The sequence below is a fragment of the Fukomys damarensis genome, unplaced genomic scaffold (genome assembly GCF_012274545.1).
Source record: "Fukomys damarensis isolate Sample0158 unplaced genomic scaffold, DMR_v1.0_HiC HiC_scaffold_15, whole genome shotgun sequence".
NCBI classification, from domain to species: domain Eukaryota; kingdom Metazoa; phylum Chordata; class Mammalia; order Rodentia; family Bathyergidae; genus Fukomys; species Fukomys damarensis.
In genome coordinates, this window is record NW_022900927.1 from 44,314,151 (window position 1) to 44,333,318 (window position 19,168).

At 35.3% G+C, this 19,168-nt stretch overlaps 1 protein-coding gene across 2 annotated transcripts in view; it reads left to right on the forward strand.

Annotated features, from left to right (window-relative positions):
* Acss3 (acyl-CoA synthetase short chain family member 3) overlaps positions 1 to 19,168 on the forward strand; it is a 145,378-nt gene that overhangs the window by 75,602 nt on the left and 50,608 nt on the right. For both annotated transcript variants that reach the window (XM_019210574.2, XM_019210575.2), the window contains one exon: positions 12,775 to 12,926. In XM_019210574.2, coding sequence (XP_019066119.1) covers positions 12,775 to 12,926 — 152 coding nt within the window. The remainder of the gene's footprint in view (positions 1 to 12,774; positions 12,927 to 19,168) is intronic.

Here is a 19,168-nt window from a genome sequence, read left to right on the forward strand (position 1 = left end):
ATATGCCTCTTATCCTTTAGCCCAAGGGCTTCCGTGGGGAAGCCCTACTTGAACTTCTCTGATTAGGACAAATCCTCTTTCATAGTCTCTTAGCACCTCGCATCCTGGTAGCTGTTTTGCAAATACAGCTTCGCATTTTTTATTATTACATGTTTGCTGTACATACTGATTACATATATGTTGGGGAGTTGGTACCCAACATAACACACCTTAATTATTCTCATCCCTTCCATCATTTGGTTCCCTTTCCTTGGCAAATGATAACTCCTTTGATATATTTGCTTGTTTCTATGTGCTATAAGTTCTATTAGAGAAGGACTCACATTCCATTCCCAATAATATTTGTTAAATAAACGCCTGAATTAAAACATTAGAAAGAAGAATTTAATTTGCATGTGAATATTTTACCCTCTCCTGGAGGGAAAAGGATAAATTTAATTTTCTTTATTATCAGAAGACTTCATCACCCACTTAAGTAGGACAGGCTCTATTTTTTATAGACAAGAATTTACTTTATTAATTGATTTGGGCATACTTAAGGTACTTAATTGTTGGAAGCCAAGCTTAAGTATTTCAAATTTGGGAAAAAATTCTGAATCATTCGTAACTATTTTCACAAGGAAGAAAACCACATCTCTTTATAAATTTACTTCATTAAAGGAGCACTGATTCAAACAGGTCTAACTCCGATATCATATGGACAAGAAGAGAAGTTTGGTACCGTTTTACCAAAGGGGAAGGAGGAAACACAAGCAATTTGGATTTGCCAGCTTTCTGGTACAGTGACGAAATTCCTGAGCTGAACAACTCAAGACGAAGAAATGCCTGTTTCACAGTTTCAGAGTTTTCTAGCTATAGCTGGTCGGCCCTGATGCTTCGGCCTGGGACAAGGCTGTGTGTGAGTGGGAGGGTGTGGCTGAGCAGGTGGATGAAAGCAGAGACCTAGGGACCAGGGCCCTGATACCCCTTCAAGGGCACCTCAATGACCTAACTTCATCCCCTGGGTCTCACTTTATAAATGTTCTTCTGGCTCCCAGTAGGGCCATGAACTAGCAACCAAGTTTTTACTACTGGAGCCTTTTAACATCAGACTTTTAAGGTGTAAACAAATGTAGTAACTTGTTTGGTGTGTGTGAATATGGATTTGGCAGATGGTGATGCAACACCGACATCCTTCCTGGCCTCTGTCTTCTATTTAGTATTTGCCTCCCTTTCCAGTCTGTCCTCTGCAGAAATCAAGCCTAAAACTTCTTCTCAAGGCTAGGCAAATCCTTCTGGACCCTGCCTTTCTCTTTCTCTTTGCTGTGTACCCATGTACAAATGTGTCTTGTACATACAATCCAATTTCATAATATATTTCAATTCAGACTTCTGCAATGGCAGTGGTGTGGTTAAGTAAGAAATAAGATTACTAACCATTGGCTAAGTTATTATCTAAATCCCAAAGGAAATACTCGTTGTGACTGTTCCCCCTAAATCAAACTTAGCATTAAGCCATAAATTGGTTAATATACTTGATACCATAGTAATTGTAATTTTTATGTAATGTCTTATTTAGAGTTCTCAAAAAATACAATCATGCTTGTATTTTACATTTCTTTGCATTTCCAAACTATATGTTTGATAGCAGCAAGCCATTTCAATACATTTGTTGATATTCTCACTGGATTAACTAGGGGATAACAGTTGCTAATAATTTCAACAATTAACTTTGAAGGTATATACTGTATTTTGTCTTCTTGACAATAATTTGGTTAGAGAAAATAGAGGATTCGATATTCTAAATTGTGGCATATGGCCACTCAACTGGAAATATTAATATCTGTGTTATTTATCTTACTCTGCCTTTTCTCTACCTATATGATCGTCGGCAAATAACTTCAAGTTCCTTAGGGATCCTTAGCATGAGAAGGGTGACACATGTTCTCTATACTTTCAGTTCTGTGACTCTTCTTGATTTGCCTTTTCTTTCAGAATGCATTATTTGGTAACTCGCTCTAATTTTTATCTCTGAAGATAATTGTAGTTTCTTTTCACTGTCAATGTTGCTGATTCGTTGAATTTTCTACTGAGAAAAAATTTCATAGTAGTTAAGCATGACATGGTATGATTTCCGTCACATTTGCATATAAATTGTTTGGCTAGAGACAAGCTACTTAACTGCTTTGCCTCTGTTTTCTCACTTATGAGTATTAGTAATAATACTTTTTAATGGTATTCAATTATGAAAAGCCCTTACCATAGTTTCCATGTTTTAATGATGTAGTCAGTTCTTGATAGTATAAGGTACTGTCATTTAAAAATACAAGCTTATTCTTTCTCAAAATAATGGAATTCTAAATTTTAAAAATCAGCATTCATTTTCCTATATTCCATCTCCTCAAATACTTGGGTTTTTAGATACTCCACATTTCTTCTTTCCAAGTCAATTTGTCCTCCAAATGTACAACAGTCATCAGAGCACTGGAAGCCTCTACCTCTGGAGTCCATTAATTCTCTTCTAAGCACAGGCAAATAATCAGTGCACAGGGACACACTGAGCCTACTGGTACAGTCTTTAAGAATAAGGAGCAGATGTGGAAAATAACCCAGTTGTCTCTCCCCTCAGGGATCTGTCCTTTTACAGTAGAACTTGTGAGTGAAATAAACATGGCCTTGAAGCTTTTCATCTGTGAATAATACAGTACATTTCATGGTTCACCATTATCCAAACATTTATAATCTTTCACTCTGTTTTTGATGGGTTTTATTATTAGTTTTAACCTGCATGTGTATATTGGAAAACTTAAAAAATTCAGCTTTGTCATTTTTATTGAATGTTCCTTTCCTGAATGCATAGAAGGAATAGAGAATATAGATAACATCACATTTTCTTTCTTTACAGAATGATTAGTATGATAAAGAGCTCTGTACTCTGCTATAATTATATAGAAACCAAATGGGATATTGCAGGTGATAGGAGTTATAAACTGCAAAGAAATATTTTTATCTATTCGTCTAATAGTGTATGTGATTATTTTATAAAAGTCTAAGATATGAGTAATTATTCTTCTTATATGTGCTGAATTCATATGTATTAAATATATATTTCATGTCCTTGTTATATATAAAGCTTAATATGTTATATATAAAATTTAAGCTATTTCCAAGGTTGACTGTCTCATGTTTGAAAATGTTGAAGATGAGAACTGCATCGAAATTATTGTTGCGTTTGATAATCTTGCCAGATCTATCTTAAAGTACCTTTAATTCACATGTTCTATATGTATATGCTGTACTAGTTCTTTTAACCTCCACAGTTATCTTGTGCTTGTATTTTCTATTGTTGGACCTTCTGAATTCTTTTTTTTTTTTTTTTGAGACAGGGTCTTGCTTTGTAGCTCAGGCTGATCTTGAACTCACTATGTAGCCCAGGCTGGCCTCAAAGTCCTGTCCCAGCCTCCCATGTGCTGGGATTACAGGCATGCACCTCCATACCTGGCTTTGAATCCTTAACCCCTCCACTCAGGCCTTTATTTCAACAGTGCATTTCTTACCTGCATGTATGAAGTTATCTTTTGTTTGTAAGAATTTTGCATTTTTACCTATGTTAAATTATTTCCCCTGGTTTGTTTTGCTTCCTTTTCAAAGACAGGAATATGTTGCTTTGTTTTAAGCTTAGTAGCTGTGACATTGCTAAGTATGACAATCAACAGGCAACTTCACAGACCTTTCCCCCTTCTGTAATAAAAATTACTTTTCTTTTAAAAATCTGATATAACAGCAATCTACTCTGCCAAATGCATGGAATGAGAAAATGGTGGCTCAGTTATTACTGTGATGCAGGCTATATAATTTGATATTTTCAAATGGAGATTATGAAGCTGATGCCAGCATCCTTTAGATTTCTCACTTGGCTCATGATTCAAAAGTATCTATTTTTGAGTTTATTTTCCCTGTTGGAGCAAGCAAGTGTAGCTGCGGTCATAACTCCATCAACAATATTTATTGGAGTTTATTGTGAGCTCAACATTATTCTGGAGGCAGAGGGAAATGAGAATAAGATAAAATGTGAGCCTTGCACTGGAGGAGCTGCCCTAAAATATAGTCAAGGAATTAAAATTCCTTGAAAAACAGAAAATGATAGTAACAGCTATTATTTTTTGAGATTTGAGTAATCAGGACTCTTGTAAGCATTTTGCTTACATGGTTTTAATGCAAATCTATGTGATAGATATTTAAAGAGGCATTAAGTAACTATCAATTGCAAGATCGAGGTGGAGTTGGGATTTGAAAGGAGATTCTCTGGCTTCAAAGGCAGAGCTACCTTGATGTAATCTGGAGAAGAACAGCTAGAAAGCTGTGTGTGGTGTAGGATGGATGTTAGTGATCTGAATATTTGAGAGCTACTAGTTTGTCAGGTAGATACTATAAAAGATGTGACAAGAGATTTGAAGCTAGCTCTGACGTCTTCAGGTAGGACAACTAGTATAATGGCAGTTATCGACTGAGGTCATGTAATAGGAGGGATAAGGTAGAGAAGGACATGGGGCTTTTGGTTTTGATAATACTAAGTTTAAAGGTGCTACCTGGGCATATGTATGATATTGGAAAGTTGGGTTTAAAGCTGAGAAAAGCTTTCAGAATTAAATGACTTAATAATTTAAACCCCTAAGGTCATCAAGATACTCAAAGAGATAAAAATTAAAAATATTAACCTGAATTCCACACAGAGAGAGAAATTATATAAATTGAGAATGAGAAATTGGGGAGACAATAAGGATCAGAAAACTAAAGCATATTGTAGAACCTTGGAAAGGGGCTTTTTTAGAAGACAGAAGATCAATAGTGCCAAGCACTAAAGAGAAGTCTGATAGAGCAACTGAAGGGGTCTGTGGTGATTAGGGTCCCATCAGTCACTTTTATGTAAGACATTTTATAGGAGGTTTTTTGACATGGGGAAAACGTGAGCACATTTAAAGGTTGCCTTGGGCAAAGTGTAGCACAGAGGAATCAGTCTTTGTACAAACCTAACCATGGAATAACCACCTTTTTTTTTTTTCCCCTGAGAAGTCAGGTAACATAATTAATCAAGAAGGCATTTAATTTCTTTGCTTAAAGTCTCACAATAAACCGCTATGAGTAAGGAAAATTCTTAAATTTCTTTTGTCTTTGAGTTCAGGATAGCAGAAAGATTGTGCATCAGCATGGAAGAATTCAGAGGTGAAAACAGTTCTGTTAGAAGCTGTGAGCTACCAGCTATACAAGAGAAAAATAGTCTCTGTGCCTTCTGAGAATGTTAAATATGTCAGTCCTTAATTAGCTCAGCACTGGGGCTGCAGAATTATCAGTAGCAGTGCTCTGCTTCATTTACTTGACACTAATACTTCAAGAGGTAAGCTTCTTTTCTCACAGGGCTGATAGTCCTATCACTAGAGAGAAGCAATGGCTTATTCACCATGAGTGAGGTAGTCTAACCAGAAGGCCCAGTATGGTCAACTCTTCACCATGAGTCCAAATCAAAAGAGATTGATATAGGTAAGGTCATGGATACATAACCTCTTAGCCCTTTGTGCTGCTGAAAGAGAATATCACAGACGGGGTAACGTAGTAAAAACAGATGTTTATTTCTCACAGTTCTGAAGTCTGATGTATAAGATCAAGAACCTGACAGGTTTGTTCTCTGGTTCCAAATGGAATCTTTTTGCTGCATCCTCCAGGAATGTGCAACACTGTCTCCCTACAGTTAAGAAGCAGAAGGGAAAGAGAATAAACCCATTGCCACAAGCCTTTTTTTTTGGTGGTCATGGTCTTGGGGATGGCATTGTACCTTAGACCTGCAAAAGGACCTACACCCTCATCTCTTCATCATTACTATATTTTTGAGACCATGTCTCTCTAATTTTCTGTTTCCCAAGAGGAGTTTAAACTTGTGTTCTTCTTGCCTCATCTTCCCAGAAAGATAACATTACAGGTATGCACCACTATCTCCAGTTCTGCAAGATCTTTTTATAGAAGCATTAATCTATTCAGTTTTGCATTAGAAATTAAGTTTCTAACAGTTGCATTTGAGGAAAACATTCAGATTACAGCACCCGCATATCTTCAAACATATTATGTTTTCTCCTATATGCACAAAACTGTGATAAATTTTAATTTATAAATTAAATGCAGTAAGGACTTATAAGTGCCAAAAAATCAGATAGAATGATGATAACAGCATGCTGTAGCCATTGTTGCATGAATGTAGTCTTTCTCAAAATAATTTATCATACTGCTCGTTTTTCTTCTTGTGATGATGTGGGGTGATAGAAAGTCCATGTGATGACATGAGCTGAGCGATGCATGCAGGCACTGTGGCTTCACATTAGGCTGCTGTTGACCTCGCTTGAACATGAACTGCGCCACTGCACCATAAATCTGTGATGTTTGAGATGGCTTCTACGTGACTAACAGATGGGCAGTGTTTACACCAGGAGCAGACTGGACGAAAGAATGGTTCATGACACAGAGGAATCCTATGAAATTTCATCATTCTACTCAACTTAAAACCTATGAATTGTTTATTTCTGAAAGTTTTTATTTAATGTTTCTAGGCTATGTTTAACCATGGTTAACTGAACTCACAGAACAGTAAAACTGAATAAGATGAGACTGATCTATCTATTATCTATCTATCTATCTATCTATCTATCTATCTATCCATCCATCTATCTATCTTTCTATCTATCTATGAGACAATGAGGTACTTCTCCCCAGTTATTTTCTTTGTATATGGTCTGCTATAAGCAGATGTTAATTATATGCATATTTGTTTGTTAGTACATATTTTTGTCACTTATTTATGACAGAGAAAATTAGTAATGTTAGTATAAAATTCTGTGCTTATCCACTAAAGTTAGCAGGCTCAGTACCGAAAAATACCTTTGCCTTGAGTAGTACCTGACCAGCAAAATAGAATTACTGAGGGAATGTCAGTACCCAGGTACAACTTGAGGCCAACTGAATCATGATCCTTGAGAAGGCCACTAGTCATTGATATTTTTCCAAAGCATCTCAAAAGCATGGTTATACTGTGCATGTAGGGTTTGGATTCTTAAGAGGCAATGCACATAGTTTCTGCATTTTAGAGCACACTACAACTAACCTGTGTGGCTTTGCAGCAGCAAAAACAATGTTTCTAAAATCAGTACAAAAGGATAAGAGTTATATAGAGAGAGGGGCTCTGGGGGGGGATTCTCATTTTTAAAGAGTTCATGTACTCATTTGGTTCATATTTCAAAACTTACTAAAGGATAAACAGTGACAATTTCACCATCCTGTGTTTTCAGCTTTCAAGTTTCTCTGCCTTGAAGATCATCGAATTCTCATGTTCAATAGTTGTTTCATGTACAAGAAATGTCTTTTCCTTTGTTTTATACAAATTACATTATACAAATAGTATACATACAAGCTACTCTTCATTTTGATTTTTTTAACTAGATAGTATGCCTTAGAAAATTGTTAATGTTTTAAGAAGTCTTCAGTTTATTTTTTTTCCTCAATGAGTTTATTGTTACTTTTAGGTATGCAGAGCAGTTACTTTCATCATTGCGATCTTGTAGCTTTTCTTGACAGGTTTTGGTTCTCATTTTCCCCCCATACTCCTGCCCTCCCTTTACCCCTTCCACCCTTCCCTATCTACAAAAACTTTGTTTCCATTTTTTTGTTTTCTCATATTTTTCTTTTCCCTTACTTCCTTTTCCCTACCCTTCCCACTTCCCCTACACCTTTAACCCTTTTCTTCCTATTTCACATTATCAATTTTATCATTTGGATGTTATTTACACTTTTAGTTTTTCACACCAGAGAAACTATTCAGTATTTACACATGTGTGACTTATTTATTTCACTTAAGAGTATGGCCTTAATATGCATCCATTTTCCTATGAATGACTCTAGTTTCTCATTCTTTATGGCTGAGTAGTATTCCATGTGATAAAAACTGCATGATACGGGCAAGGAAACAGACCTGAGGATCAATGGAATAGATTTGAAGATACAGAAACAACTCCAGATGTACTCAGCTACCTCATCTTTGACAAAGGAGCCAACCATCCTTACTGGAGGAAAGATAGCCTCTTTAATAAATACTGTTGGAAAAACTGGATTTCAACCTGACAAAGATTAAAACTAGATCTTCATCTTTCACCGTGCACCAAACTAAAATCCAAGTGGATTAAAGATCTAAATATTGAAATATAAACACTAAATTTGCTAGAAGATAAGTTAGGCAGAACTCTTGAAGACATTGGCATAGGAAAAGACTTTATGAACAAATCCTCAGTAGCATGGGAACTAGCACAAAGAATCAACAACTGGGATCTCATCTTATTAAAAAGTTTCTGCACTACAAAAATCCAATAACAAACCTAAGAGACAGCCTACAATGTGGGAATTTTTTTTTTTTACCAGCTGCTCCTCAGACAAAGGAGTGTTATCTACAATATATAAAGAATTCAAAAAAAATCAACCCTCCCAAATACAAAAATCCAATTCAAAAATAGGCATCTGAAATGAACAGACATTTCTCAAAGAAGTAAAAGCATCAAATAAATATATGAAAAATGTTCCACATCACTGGTCATTCAAGAGATTCAGATGAAAACGACCCTGAGATTCCACCTCACCCTAGAAAGAATGGCTGCTATCAAGATATTAACCAATAACAAATGTTGGTGGAGTTGTGGGATGAAAGGAACCCTTTTCCATTGTTGGTGGGAGTGCAGAATGGTGCAACCATTATGGAAATCAATATGGAGATACCTCAAAGAACTAGAATTAGAGGTTCTGTTTGACCCAGCTGAGTATCTTCCCAAAGGAATTAAAAGAATCATACCACAGTGATATGTGCTTACTCATGCTTATAGCAGCACAGCTTATAATTGCTAGAATTTGGAAGCAGCCCAATTGCCCATTAGTTGGAGACTGGATAAAGAAGATGTGATTTTTCTTTAAGAAGTCTTCAGTTTAAATATTACAGGCCCAAACTCCCATGCTTTGATAAAAGCGCACAACACCTAGGAGGAACCCAGAACATGCTTTTTTCAGTGTCATTACTATTTTGAAATATACACGACAATGCTCTGCAGCACCTATCTGGTGAGATGAAATTCAGCACTACCTGACAGGGATGCTGCTATCTTCCCCTCAGAACTGTGGGAGAAACATGGGTTGGGTGACATTTGCAAAAGTATGTTTGGAAAGACACCGGATGTATGGACACAAGGCAAACATTGTGGTTGACTGAAAAATATTTTATTTCAGAGTCTGAAGGACTGCAAATAGCATTGACCTCCAGCTTTGTGTAGGCTGAATTATAGAGTTAATAATAAAGCAATTAATTCTTGTGCATGTATTTAACTTGAATGTTTTTTCATTTCTTTTGCTAAGGAATTGTATTTCACTACTTTCCTATCTTGAAAGCATAAAATCAATACGAAATATGTGAGAAATTGAGACATTACCTGGATTTTTAACAAAGGACTCATCATCCATTAATGTAAACACTTTCTGCCTTACATGGTAGAAAATTATATACGGGAATATATCATTTCTGATATCCTTTTTGATCTCCTTCTTCAGAGTACTGTAGCTTTAATATAAAGATATTTTATTTCCTTTTTTAGATTAATTTGAACCAACTCTGATTCATTGATTTTTGGTATTGTTTTCTGAGTCTCAAATTCATTAATTTCTTCTCTGATCTTTCCTCCCTTGTATGAGCTTTGAGCTTTACTTGCTCTTCTTTTTCTAAAATTTTGAAATTCAAACGTAGGTTATTTATCTGAATTCATTCTATTTTCCTCAAGTGAGTATTCACCACTATAAATTTCCCTGTTAGGACTGCTTTCATTGTGTTCTATAAGTTCCAGAATGTTTCATTGGAATTATGATTTAATTGTGGAAACTGTCTAATTTCTAATTTGATTTCATCTGTGACCCACTGGTTATTTGAGAAGGTGTTATTTAATTTCCATGTGTTTATAAATTGTCTTTAGTCATTTTCATTTCCATTTTTCCAATTTCACTGCCCTGTGGTCTGATAGGATACTTGGGATAATCTCAGTTCCTTTGCATTTACTTAAGTATGTTCTATGTATGAGGTCTATTTTGGAGAAGAACCCATACAGAGCTGAAAAGAAGGTATATTCTGATGTTGTGGGTTGGAACATTCTACAGACATCCATTAATCACATTTGTTCATAGGTTTGGTTCAATTTTGTTGTTTCTTTGTTGATGTTTTTGTCTAGTTGACTTGTCTATTTGTGACAGTGGGTTGTTGAGATCCCCATTAAAATTGTGTTAATGTTTGATTTTTCATGTTCATTAAGGATGTTAATTTTAAATAGGTGTGCTGGTTTACACATTACATATTGGAGTTTTTGTTTAACAAACATGTAGTGACCTTCTTTGTTTCTCTTGATCAGCCTGGGTAGGCTGGAGGTTTGCAGGTGCATTTTGCTTCTGTGTCTTGTCATTTTCTATTTTTTAAAATTTTAATTTGTTTTCGGTGTTGATGCTTGTAGATTGCTTTTGGTAGGTAGGTAGCTTTATCACTAGTATAGAGGCTTTCCTAGGAAATAGATATTCTTCAAAGATGTCTTCTAGATTTAGCTGGCTCTTGGATTTTGTGTCTGTCCCAGTATTCTACCTTCTCATTTTTTTTAACCTTCCCAATTTATTAGAGGTGAGAAATTGCTATCTATTTGGTCCAGGACCCAGTTCTTTGTCACAGGACTATGGTGATGATTATGGCCCCAGACAATTACAGTGCTTTCATACAAAGGAGAAAAACTGATTACAACAGGTATGATACTCTAGCAAAAGTAGTACAATTAGCAATAACAATAACATCAAGCACAGCCTGTAAACTAAAAAAACTATGGTAACTATTATTTTGTTACCTTTAACCATAGGAACAAGATCTACAGTTCTATAAAGAAAATCCGACATACACCAGTAATTTGTATGCATTGAGTTTCCTCTTATTAAAGTGATTTCCTACTGTGTGTGTGTGGGGGGATTTAAGAGGCATAAGAGAAAAATAGAGAGATAAATGAGCAAAAATTTATTAGAAGCAAAGCTGAAGGATGAACGATGATTGTCCATGATTGTCCAAGCTATGGGAAACTGGAGAAGAGGACAGGAGAAAAAGAATGAAGGAGAAAGAAAGAATATCCAGGTGAACCAGAAAGACTGGAGGCAATATTCGCTCACATGAAAATATTTAAAAAATCAAGGTCAGTTGTGGAAAGAGAAAAAAGATGAACAAAATAAAACAATAATAGTAAAAACCTAAACAACAACAACAACAACAAAGAGAAAAAGGAAAACAAAACAATAAAATTCCTCTGATGTCCACTGTTTTGTGGTAGTGTCCAAGTTAGAGTCCAAAACTGTGCTGCATATCTCCACCAAATCTGCAGTAGGATTTTCGCTGGGTGAGGGGCTGATCTTTGCCTCTGGATGTGGAGGCTGGAGCCAGAATCATTAGCTAACAACTTTCTGGATGTCTCTTTGGGGTCCCTCATGTCTCCTTACCTGTTTGTCTCTGTGTCTTTCTCCCAGTCGCTATGGCTCTCTCATCCCAAGGCTTTTCCCAGTCCGGAGTACAGTTGGACCCTCCATGTCCATGCACAGCCTCCTCTGTTCCACTCTGCCGGCCCATCTCTCTCTTCTCTCACTGCTACTGAATGCAGAGTGGGGGGAATACTGTTGGCTGACTCACTGAATCTGCTGCCACCGTGGAGACAGCCAAAGGCTGCTTAGTTCCTACTTCTCTCTCCTCTCTTGTGCCATTGGGAGCAAATTGCAGGGAGTACTGGTATCCTGCATGTAGCCAAAGGCCGCTGAAGTCCCACATCCATCTCCTCTCCTGAGGTTGAAAGCAGGGCAGGAGGAGTGGTGCTACTTCACTAACTACCTTCACCACTTCAGTGCCTAACCTTGTTTGTTGTCCCTAGAAGTTCCAGTCAGCCACTATGTTATAAGACCAAAACAGACAATTATACAAACAAAAAACAAAAAAAAACAACAACAAAAAAGGGTGGCCCATCAGGGAGGGAACAGCTTCCTGCTCCTTCACCCTTGTGTATGCTGGTGAAATTTGCACCAGGCTGCAAAATCCTCTGTTTGGAAAAAGGCAAATGAGGCAAGGAACCTTATATCCCAAATCTATCTTGCATGGCTTGAATGTGCTATGCTATTGCAGGCCATCATTTTTTTTTTTTTTTTGGTGGTCGGGGGAACTTCCCAAAAGGGCAGTAGCTGCTCTACCCTCCTCTATGTACAAGTGGAAATCCCTCAGACAGCCCTGTGGGCTGCTTCGCCTTCTTATAAAGTCCTGTGCTTATGTTTTGTTTAATCTATGAGCCTCTTATTTCAGACTGATTTTGGCATCAGGATGTATGTCCCTCCCTTTCTTCCAGTTATCTGTGCTTTTAATTGACTTTCTCTGAGTAACTCCAACATGGCTCTTCCTATATTTGACCATGTTGAATCCTGCTATTTCTGTTTTTTTTATCTATCAAATGAAACATAAGCTTTTAGGGTGTCTTGAAGAAGCAAACATCTTTTCTGATGCCCAGGTATTTGGTTGGTTTTATTTATACTGTAACAGGAGAATATTTTAAAACTAAGATTTGTTGAGAACCTAGCCCTTTTAATACTGCTGTGTTAAATGTGCAAGTATTGAACTGTCAATGAAATATGAGGCATGTTACTCAGTGACATTTTAAATGAATCTCATTTCAGGGGAAGCCTGTGGGAACACCAGATGCTGGTGCTTATTTCCGTGTGCTTGCAGAGCATGGAGTTGCTGCCTTGTTTACAGCACCAACTGCAATTAGAGCAATCCGTCAACAGGACCCTGCAGCAGCCCTGGGGAAGCAATACTCTCTGACAAGGTAAAGTAGGATGCGCAGGGCAGATTACATTAAAAACTGCAATCAAAATGAATAACTGAGCATTGTATTTTCTCTCCTACTATACTATCTCTATTAAAGGAGTGAAAGTATTCTGAATGTTGTTAGGAATTGCTTTTTCACATACAATTTTGAATTTTAACTATATTGTAGAGATTTTAAAATACCCTATCATGCTTACTTCAGTTTGTCTTAGCAAAACAGTTTTCTTCTTTCACTACCATGCTTATGTTCTCCTTACAAAGTTAAATTCTGATTTTGGCTTAAAATACATGTTATCTAAGCATCTAACTGTCATTTGAAAATAGAAGAATGCAGGGAAATTATATTTGAATTCATGTATACAGATTAAATGTGAAAATTATAGTCCAGATTACATTTGTTGAAAGAGTAAAATAAACTGTTTTACTTTGGTTTTGTAATAATGTACTGTGACTAATGGAGATTTTTTTGCTGGTTTATTGACATCCATTCTAGTTTAATGATATGTATATTCAAAGATAATTATAGCAATTTGTATCTTCAAGACAGTTTCCAACATTAATTCTCATTGAACTCTTTGATGTAGGTCACTTCTAACAAAAACTAAAAGAAGAGATTTTTTAGTTTCTTCAAGTCGTAAAATGATCCTGAATTTAGGTACTCTGAATTTTTTAGAGAAATGTAAACAATTTTGAAATTTATGTTGACATAGCCCAAAGGAATTAAATTAGATATAATATACTAAACTGCAGACATGTATTTCAGTTTGGGCAAAGTTATTAGTTTTATCTGTTTCTCCTTTCCATTTTTATGTTTTAATAAAATTAGAATTTACCTAAAGTTTATTTACAATGTAAACATTGCGGTCTTGTTAAAAGGATATTTACAGGATGAATCTTTCATTGTAATGTTTCAGTCATCTCTTTTTTTTGTTCCTCCCTTTACCATATTTCAATTTATTTTTTTCCACTTCAGCCCAAAGTACAGAAAAATATATTTTGACAAAGATGTCATAGACTATACACAATTTTGAAGCAATTCCAGGGGCTTAGAGAAAATAGTGATTTTAGTTTTAGTTGTCTCTTTACTGACAAATGCATCCTGATCACAGAGCATGAAGTTGCATTACCAGTAAGTTAAAGGTTCACATATATTTTCACTGATTTTCCCATTTGCCTATGGTTTTTAGATATTATACTCTACACAACAACACTGAATGTGCACTGAATTATCACTCCAATCAAATAAATACATGCAGACACGAGTGTGAGGTTTTAGTGTATCAAAAAACAGTAAAAAATTTTCCTTGATCACAGCCCATTGTCTCTGGATACCTAAATTATTCATGAGGATGCCTATATCTTCTTTTTAATTAATGCTTAGAAATATTCGCTGTTTAGTTTAATTTTAAAACACCCTTTAAATACTTGTGTACCATTCTTAAAAAATAAAAAATACTGATCACATACTATATGCCAGATACAGTACTCTTTTTATCTTATTTAATCATCATAGCATTGTTGTAGGTAGGGATTGTGATTAAGATCATTTTATAGAAGAGTAATTTAGAATCAATAACTGTTCAGGAAGAAATTAAAACAGACAATCTGACTAGAAGACTTCTTATCTAAATAGAGGCATACTTTTACTATTAAGGGACAAATTAAGAAAGTAACTTGACTTAAATATTTTGTCATTAATGAAATAAATTAGTGCGTGGGGGGAGGATATTGAGGATTGAATGCAAAGACTTCATCCTGAGCTACATCTCCAGGCTTTTTGAGATTTTGTTTTGCTTTGTTTTCAGACAGGATCTTGCTAAGTTTCCCAGGCTGGGCTGAAACTTGTGAGTCTCCTAGTTGTCTCCCAGAGTGCTGGGATTACAGGCATAAACCACCATGCCCAAATTTGTTGGTTTAATAACTAACAGGTACACTTAATTATCTTAATAAATCCAGACTCATCAACTAAGAGTATGTTAGAAAGGAACTCAGAAACCTAGGCAGAACTAAAGTACTATTACCAGCTTCCCACGATGAATTTACTCACTACATACTGCAAATATGAACTAATAAAAATTAAAATTAAAATAAAACACCTACCTTATTTAAAAAAAAGAAATTGAAATTGAAAAAAATGGTAGGATTCAGTTAGAAGCTGAATGAAGACCAGACCTCAAGTCTTTTCATACAAAACTTTTAGTATTAAATTCATATTCAGGACATTTCACACTTCTTGAGTTGACATTCGCTAGATATTATAATTGCAGTTGTATAATTTGAAGGGTTTACTTGGTTCTTGTAGAGTATTTCAAAGGGTGTTTTATATATAAATTTATTTATTTTATTACAATCTGTAATGACATACATATATATGTTATCATATATATATGCACATATATGAATACTTGTATTTGTAAATGTCATTAGAGATTGTAGTAACATAAATTTGGATATTTGTCAGACATTTCAACTCCCAACACAGATTTACAAGGGTACTCTGAAATAGGAAGTTAAACAGAACTATGAATTCATTTTTAAGATATCATAGAAAACTAGAGCTTAGAAAACTATATTACAAGTGATTTAATATAACAATCTCTTTTCACAGGTGAGAGTTAAAATAACTGACAAATGACATTTCTAGGCTTACAGAGCTATTTTAGGCAAAGTTGGGAGGGAGTAAGCAGTAGCACATACTACAGATTTTCACTCGAATTGGACTCACTTATTTCAAAACAACTATTTTGTATTCATGTGACTTCAAGAAAGTTACATCATTTCTCACTGTTCTTCAAGGTTTTTGTTGTTATTTTTTGAAAGATAAGGTTGGCAGTAGTATAAAGGTAAAGTGAAAATTAGAAGGACATTATCCAAGCAAGCCACTTCAAATACTGAACATAGACTGAACTTTAATTATTATTATCTTTTTCTTTCTCATTTATCACTCTTCTTCATTGCATCAGAATGATTTATTTTCCTGTGTTCTTCCAATTTAATTTTAATTAAGTTAGAAAAACGTGCAATTCTGAGACTTGAAGATTTCATGGCACCTTAACTTTGATGCCTCTCTTCTTTTTCAATTATATACCTATGGGAGACAATACAGAAGAGAAAATACGGAACATTAAAGATGAGCTAATAAGAAGTAAATATATCTGTGGACTAGTAAGGGAATAGGTTTGCAAGTAAGGTTATATGAAGCCAGAGGCTTGTTAGAACAACAGGCCTTGACAGAACAACAGGGACACAGGTTTCTCCTGCTCTGACTGCAGAAACAGAAACAGCTTAGAGCTGGGAGACAGTCTGGATGTTACTAGTCACACACAAAAGAACTTTTAATCCTGGGACTGTGACTTACACCAAGCTTTGGTCCAGGGACCTGAATAAGACAGGGGACAGTGTTACAATTGGAGACCAAACTAACCTGCCACCTGTCATCTTGAATCATAATCTGTGATATCCCAGATGTCGCCATGGATTAATAAGTTTGGTCTACCAGTTTAACACTGGACCTCCGGGGGATACATCTACTGGACTGAAAGGGTAAGCACAGGAGGGAGTCTGAGTGACAAAGATAAAACAAAGAACCACTTTTGAGAAGATTCTAAAAATGAAATTCTATAACTCATGAAGAAATCTAATACTTTATAAACAGCAATTAGAACACGGCTATATTTCAGGTACAATTAGTTATGTATTAGAGTCACATCACATGTTCAAATAAATATAAGTACCATCAAAGTCATAAAATAATAACTTTTACATAAATATAATGGTTTATGAAACTAACGTGAAAATGCAGTGGACAATGTAAAACTAAATTAATTATATAGGCATAATCAATGACTCTATTAAAAACTATAAGAAGGAATTAAGGTCATTATCCAGGATGCAGAACAGAGAAAGGAAATGACAAGTCTAAAAAAACTTCTAAGAAAATTGGAATAAAGATAAGCTAAAAAGGCTTCCAGTAAGAAATTCAGAAGAATGGCAGCATTTTTAACATTTAAAAAAAATAGTTTGAGGCAGTAATTGAGATTGTTAAGAGAATTGAAGGAGAACATGGATCACAGATGGAAAGTGCTTCCCAACCACCAAACAAGATAACTGTAAGTAAATTCACTCTGGAGTGCTGAGAGAATTGTCAAACAAAAAAGTATCTGGTTCAAAAGTTAGAAAATAATTCATAAAATCAAAATAGAAAATAATTCATAAAAGCATTTAAAATTCAAATGCTTCCATAATAGAAAAGTGCATGTAGGAGAAGGGCATGAGACATAAAAAAGCAGTAGTTGTAAAAATCGATAAAATATTTTGATAAACTTATGTACTTATTTCGTATATAATTGATGAGGGTTTGTATTAAAGTAGAACTCAAAATTAATATAGTAACAGAAGCTAAATGATGAGAAGTTCTTTGTTCAAAAGGTAAATGATCGTTCCTCACTATAAACAGGGAAAGTATAGAGAATTAGGAGCTTTGGCTAGCTGTACAGTGAGAGTTGTGTTCTATTAGATGCAATGATTTATTCTAAAATCCTTCTATACAAAGGACAAGTATTAGAACATTTGTCAGTAAATAGACTAAAGGAGCTGAATAAAAAGCCAATGCTGTAGAAATGAATTTATCGAAGTGTCTTAAGAGACAATCCAAAGATAGACCTTTTTAAACAAATGTTATGTATAGAGAAGTTAGTTCTCTACCATATACCGTATAAAAATTAATTGCAGCTGGATTAAAGATACTAAAATTATAAAACAAGGAGCAAAATTTGATAAGAAGAAACAAGGTTATTTTAATATTTTTTCCTTATGGAATACTTTTAAAAGTATAAATCACAAACCATTAAGGAAAATATTTATGTAATTTAACTACATTAGAATGAATAATGCCCACCAAAAGATAAATTATACTTATACACCAAGAGAAGATATCTGTAACATATATGACCACTAAAGAATTAAGAGAGGGGCTGGGGATTTATCTAAATGTTTCTGCCACCTGCCTCCCAAGCACAAGGACCCAAGTTCAATCCCTGGTACAAAAAAAAAAAAAAAAGAGAATGTATAAAGAACTTTACAAATCACTAAGAAAGAAACAAACAATTCAGTAGACAAATAGGCAAATAGATAGTTCATGGAGAAATAACCAGAATAGCATAAAACACTAAAAGAACTTTATTCTCACCAATATTTATGAAATAATAAAATTCTTTAAGTGAAATAGCATTTTTCACTCATCATATAGTCAAAAATTAAAACATTAGCAATGACACTTGCCGACAAGGATATACAATGCCAAAACTGTTCTTACTCTGCTATTGAGAGTGTCAATTAGAAATGTCCAGTAATATTAAATATGTTTATGCCCCATAGCCAAACCTATAATAGTATGGAAGGGCTAAGGAAGACGGAAACTTTCATAAATATGAGCAAAGGACCTTGTTCCATAAGGTTTTTAAAACTATTGTTTGAAAACTAAAACTATAATAGGCAAAACTAAAATTAACAATTGCCTAGTTGCCAATGAAATCAGTCCAGAGAGCATATGAGAGCATCAGGATATCAGCAGTTTGGATGACCAATAGCTCCTAGTGCACTTTCCCTCTACAAAAGAGCCCCAAACAGTGAATAAACATGTTGCATTTTAATTAAAATAACTGAAGTAGAGCACTGGAAAACACCAAAGGAACAGAGTAACTTTCCTAGCACCCAGGAACCCAAGATAACTGCATAGAAAAGGAAGGTAAAGACTTTACCTCCAGTAACTCCATTCTGCCAGTTGAGATTAGATCAGAAACAGGAGAGACTTCTCCTTGTAGAGAACAGGAAAACAGGAGGATCCAGCAGCCTCTGTCATCACCGTGGACACCTGTAGTATCACTACTGGAGATGCCTGGAGTTCCCATAAGCTCTTAGCAGAGCTGAAGAGGATTTATAAAGTCCACCCACTCAGCCACCCACAGTGAACATACCAATAGTGTATTCCACCCCACAATTGAAGCTTGTTCTTGTCACCTGTTTTGCTACTGCTCTATACAGTTTTAGAAATGGAGCTACTGATGCAATGAAGCCCTTATCTGGGTAAGTACTTTTTTCATACCTCCATTCCTGAGGCTCAGCTGCCATGACCCATCTGCCATGACATCACCTCAAACAGAGTGGCTGCTATGCCCCATCTTGGGCTCAGCCACAGAGACCCACTCTGTACCTTCCATCCCAGTCAACCAGGTACTTCCT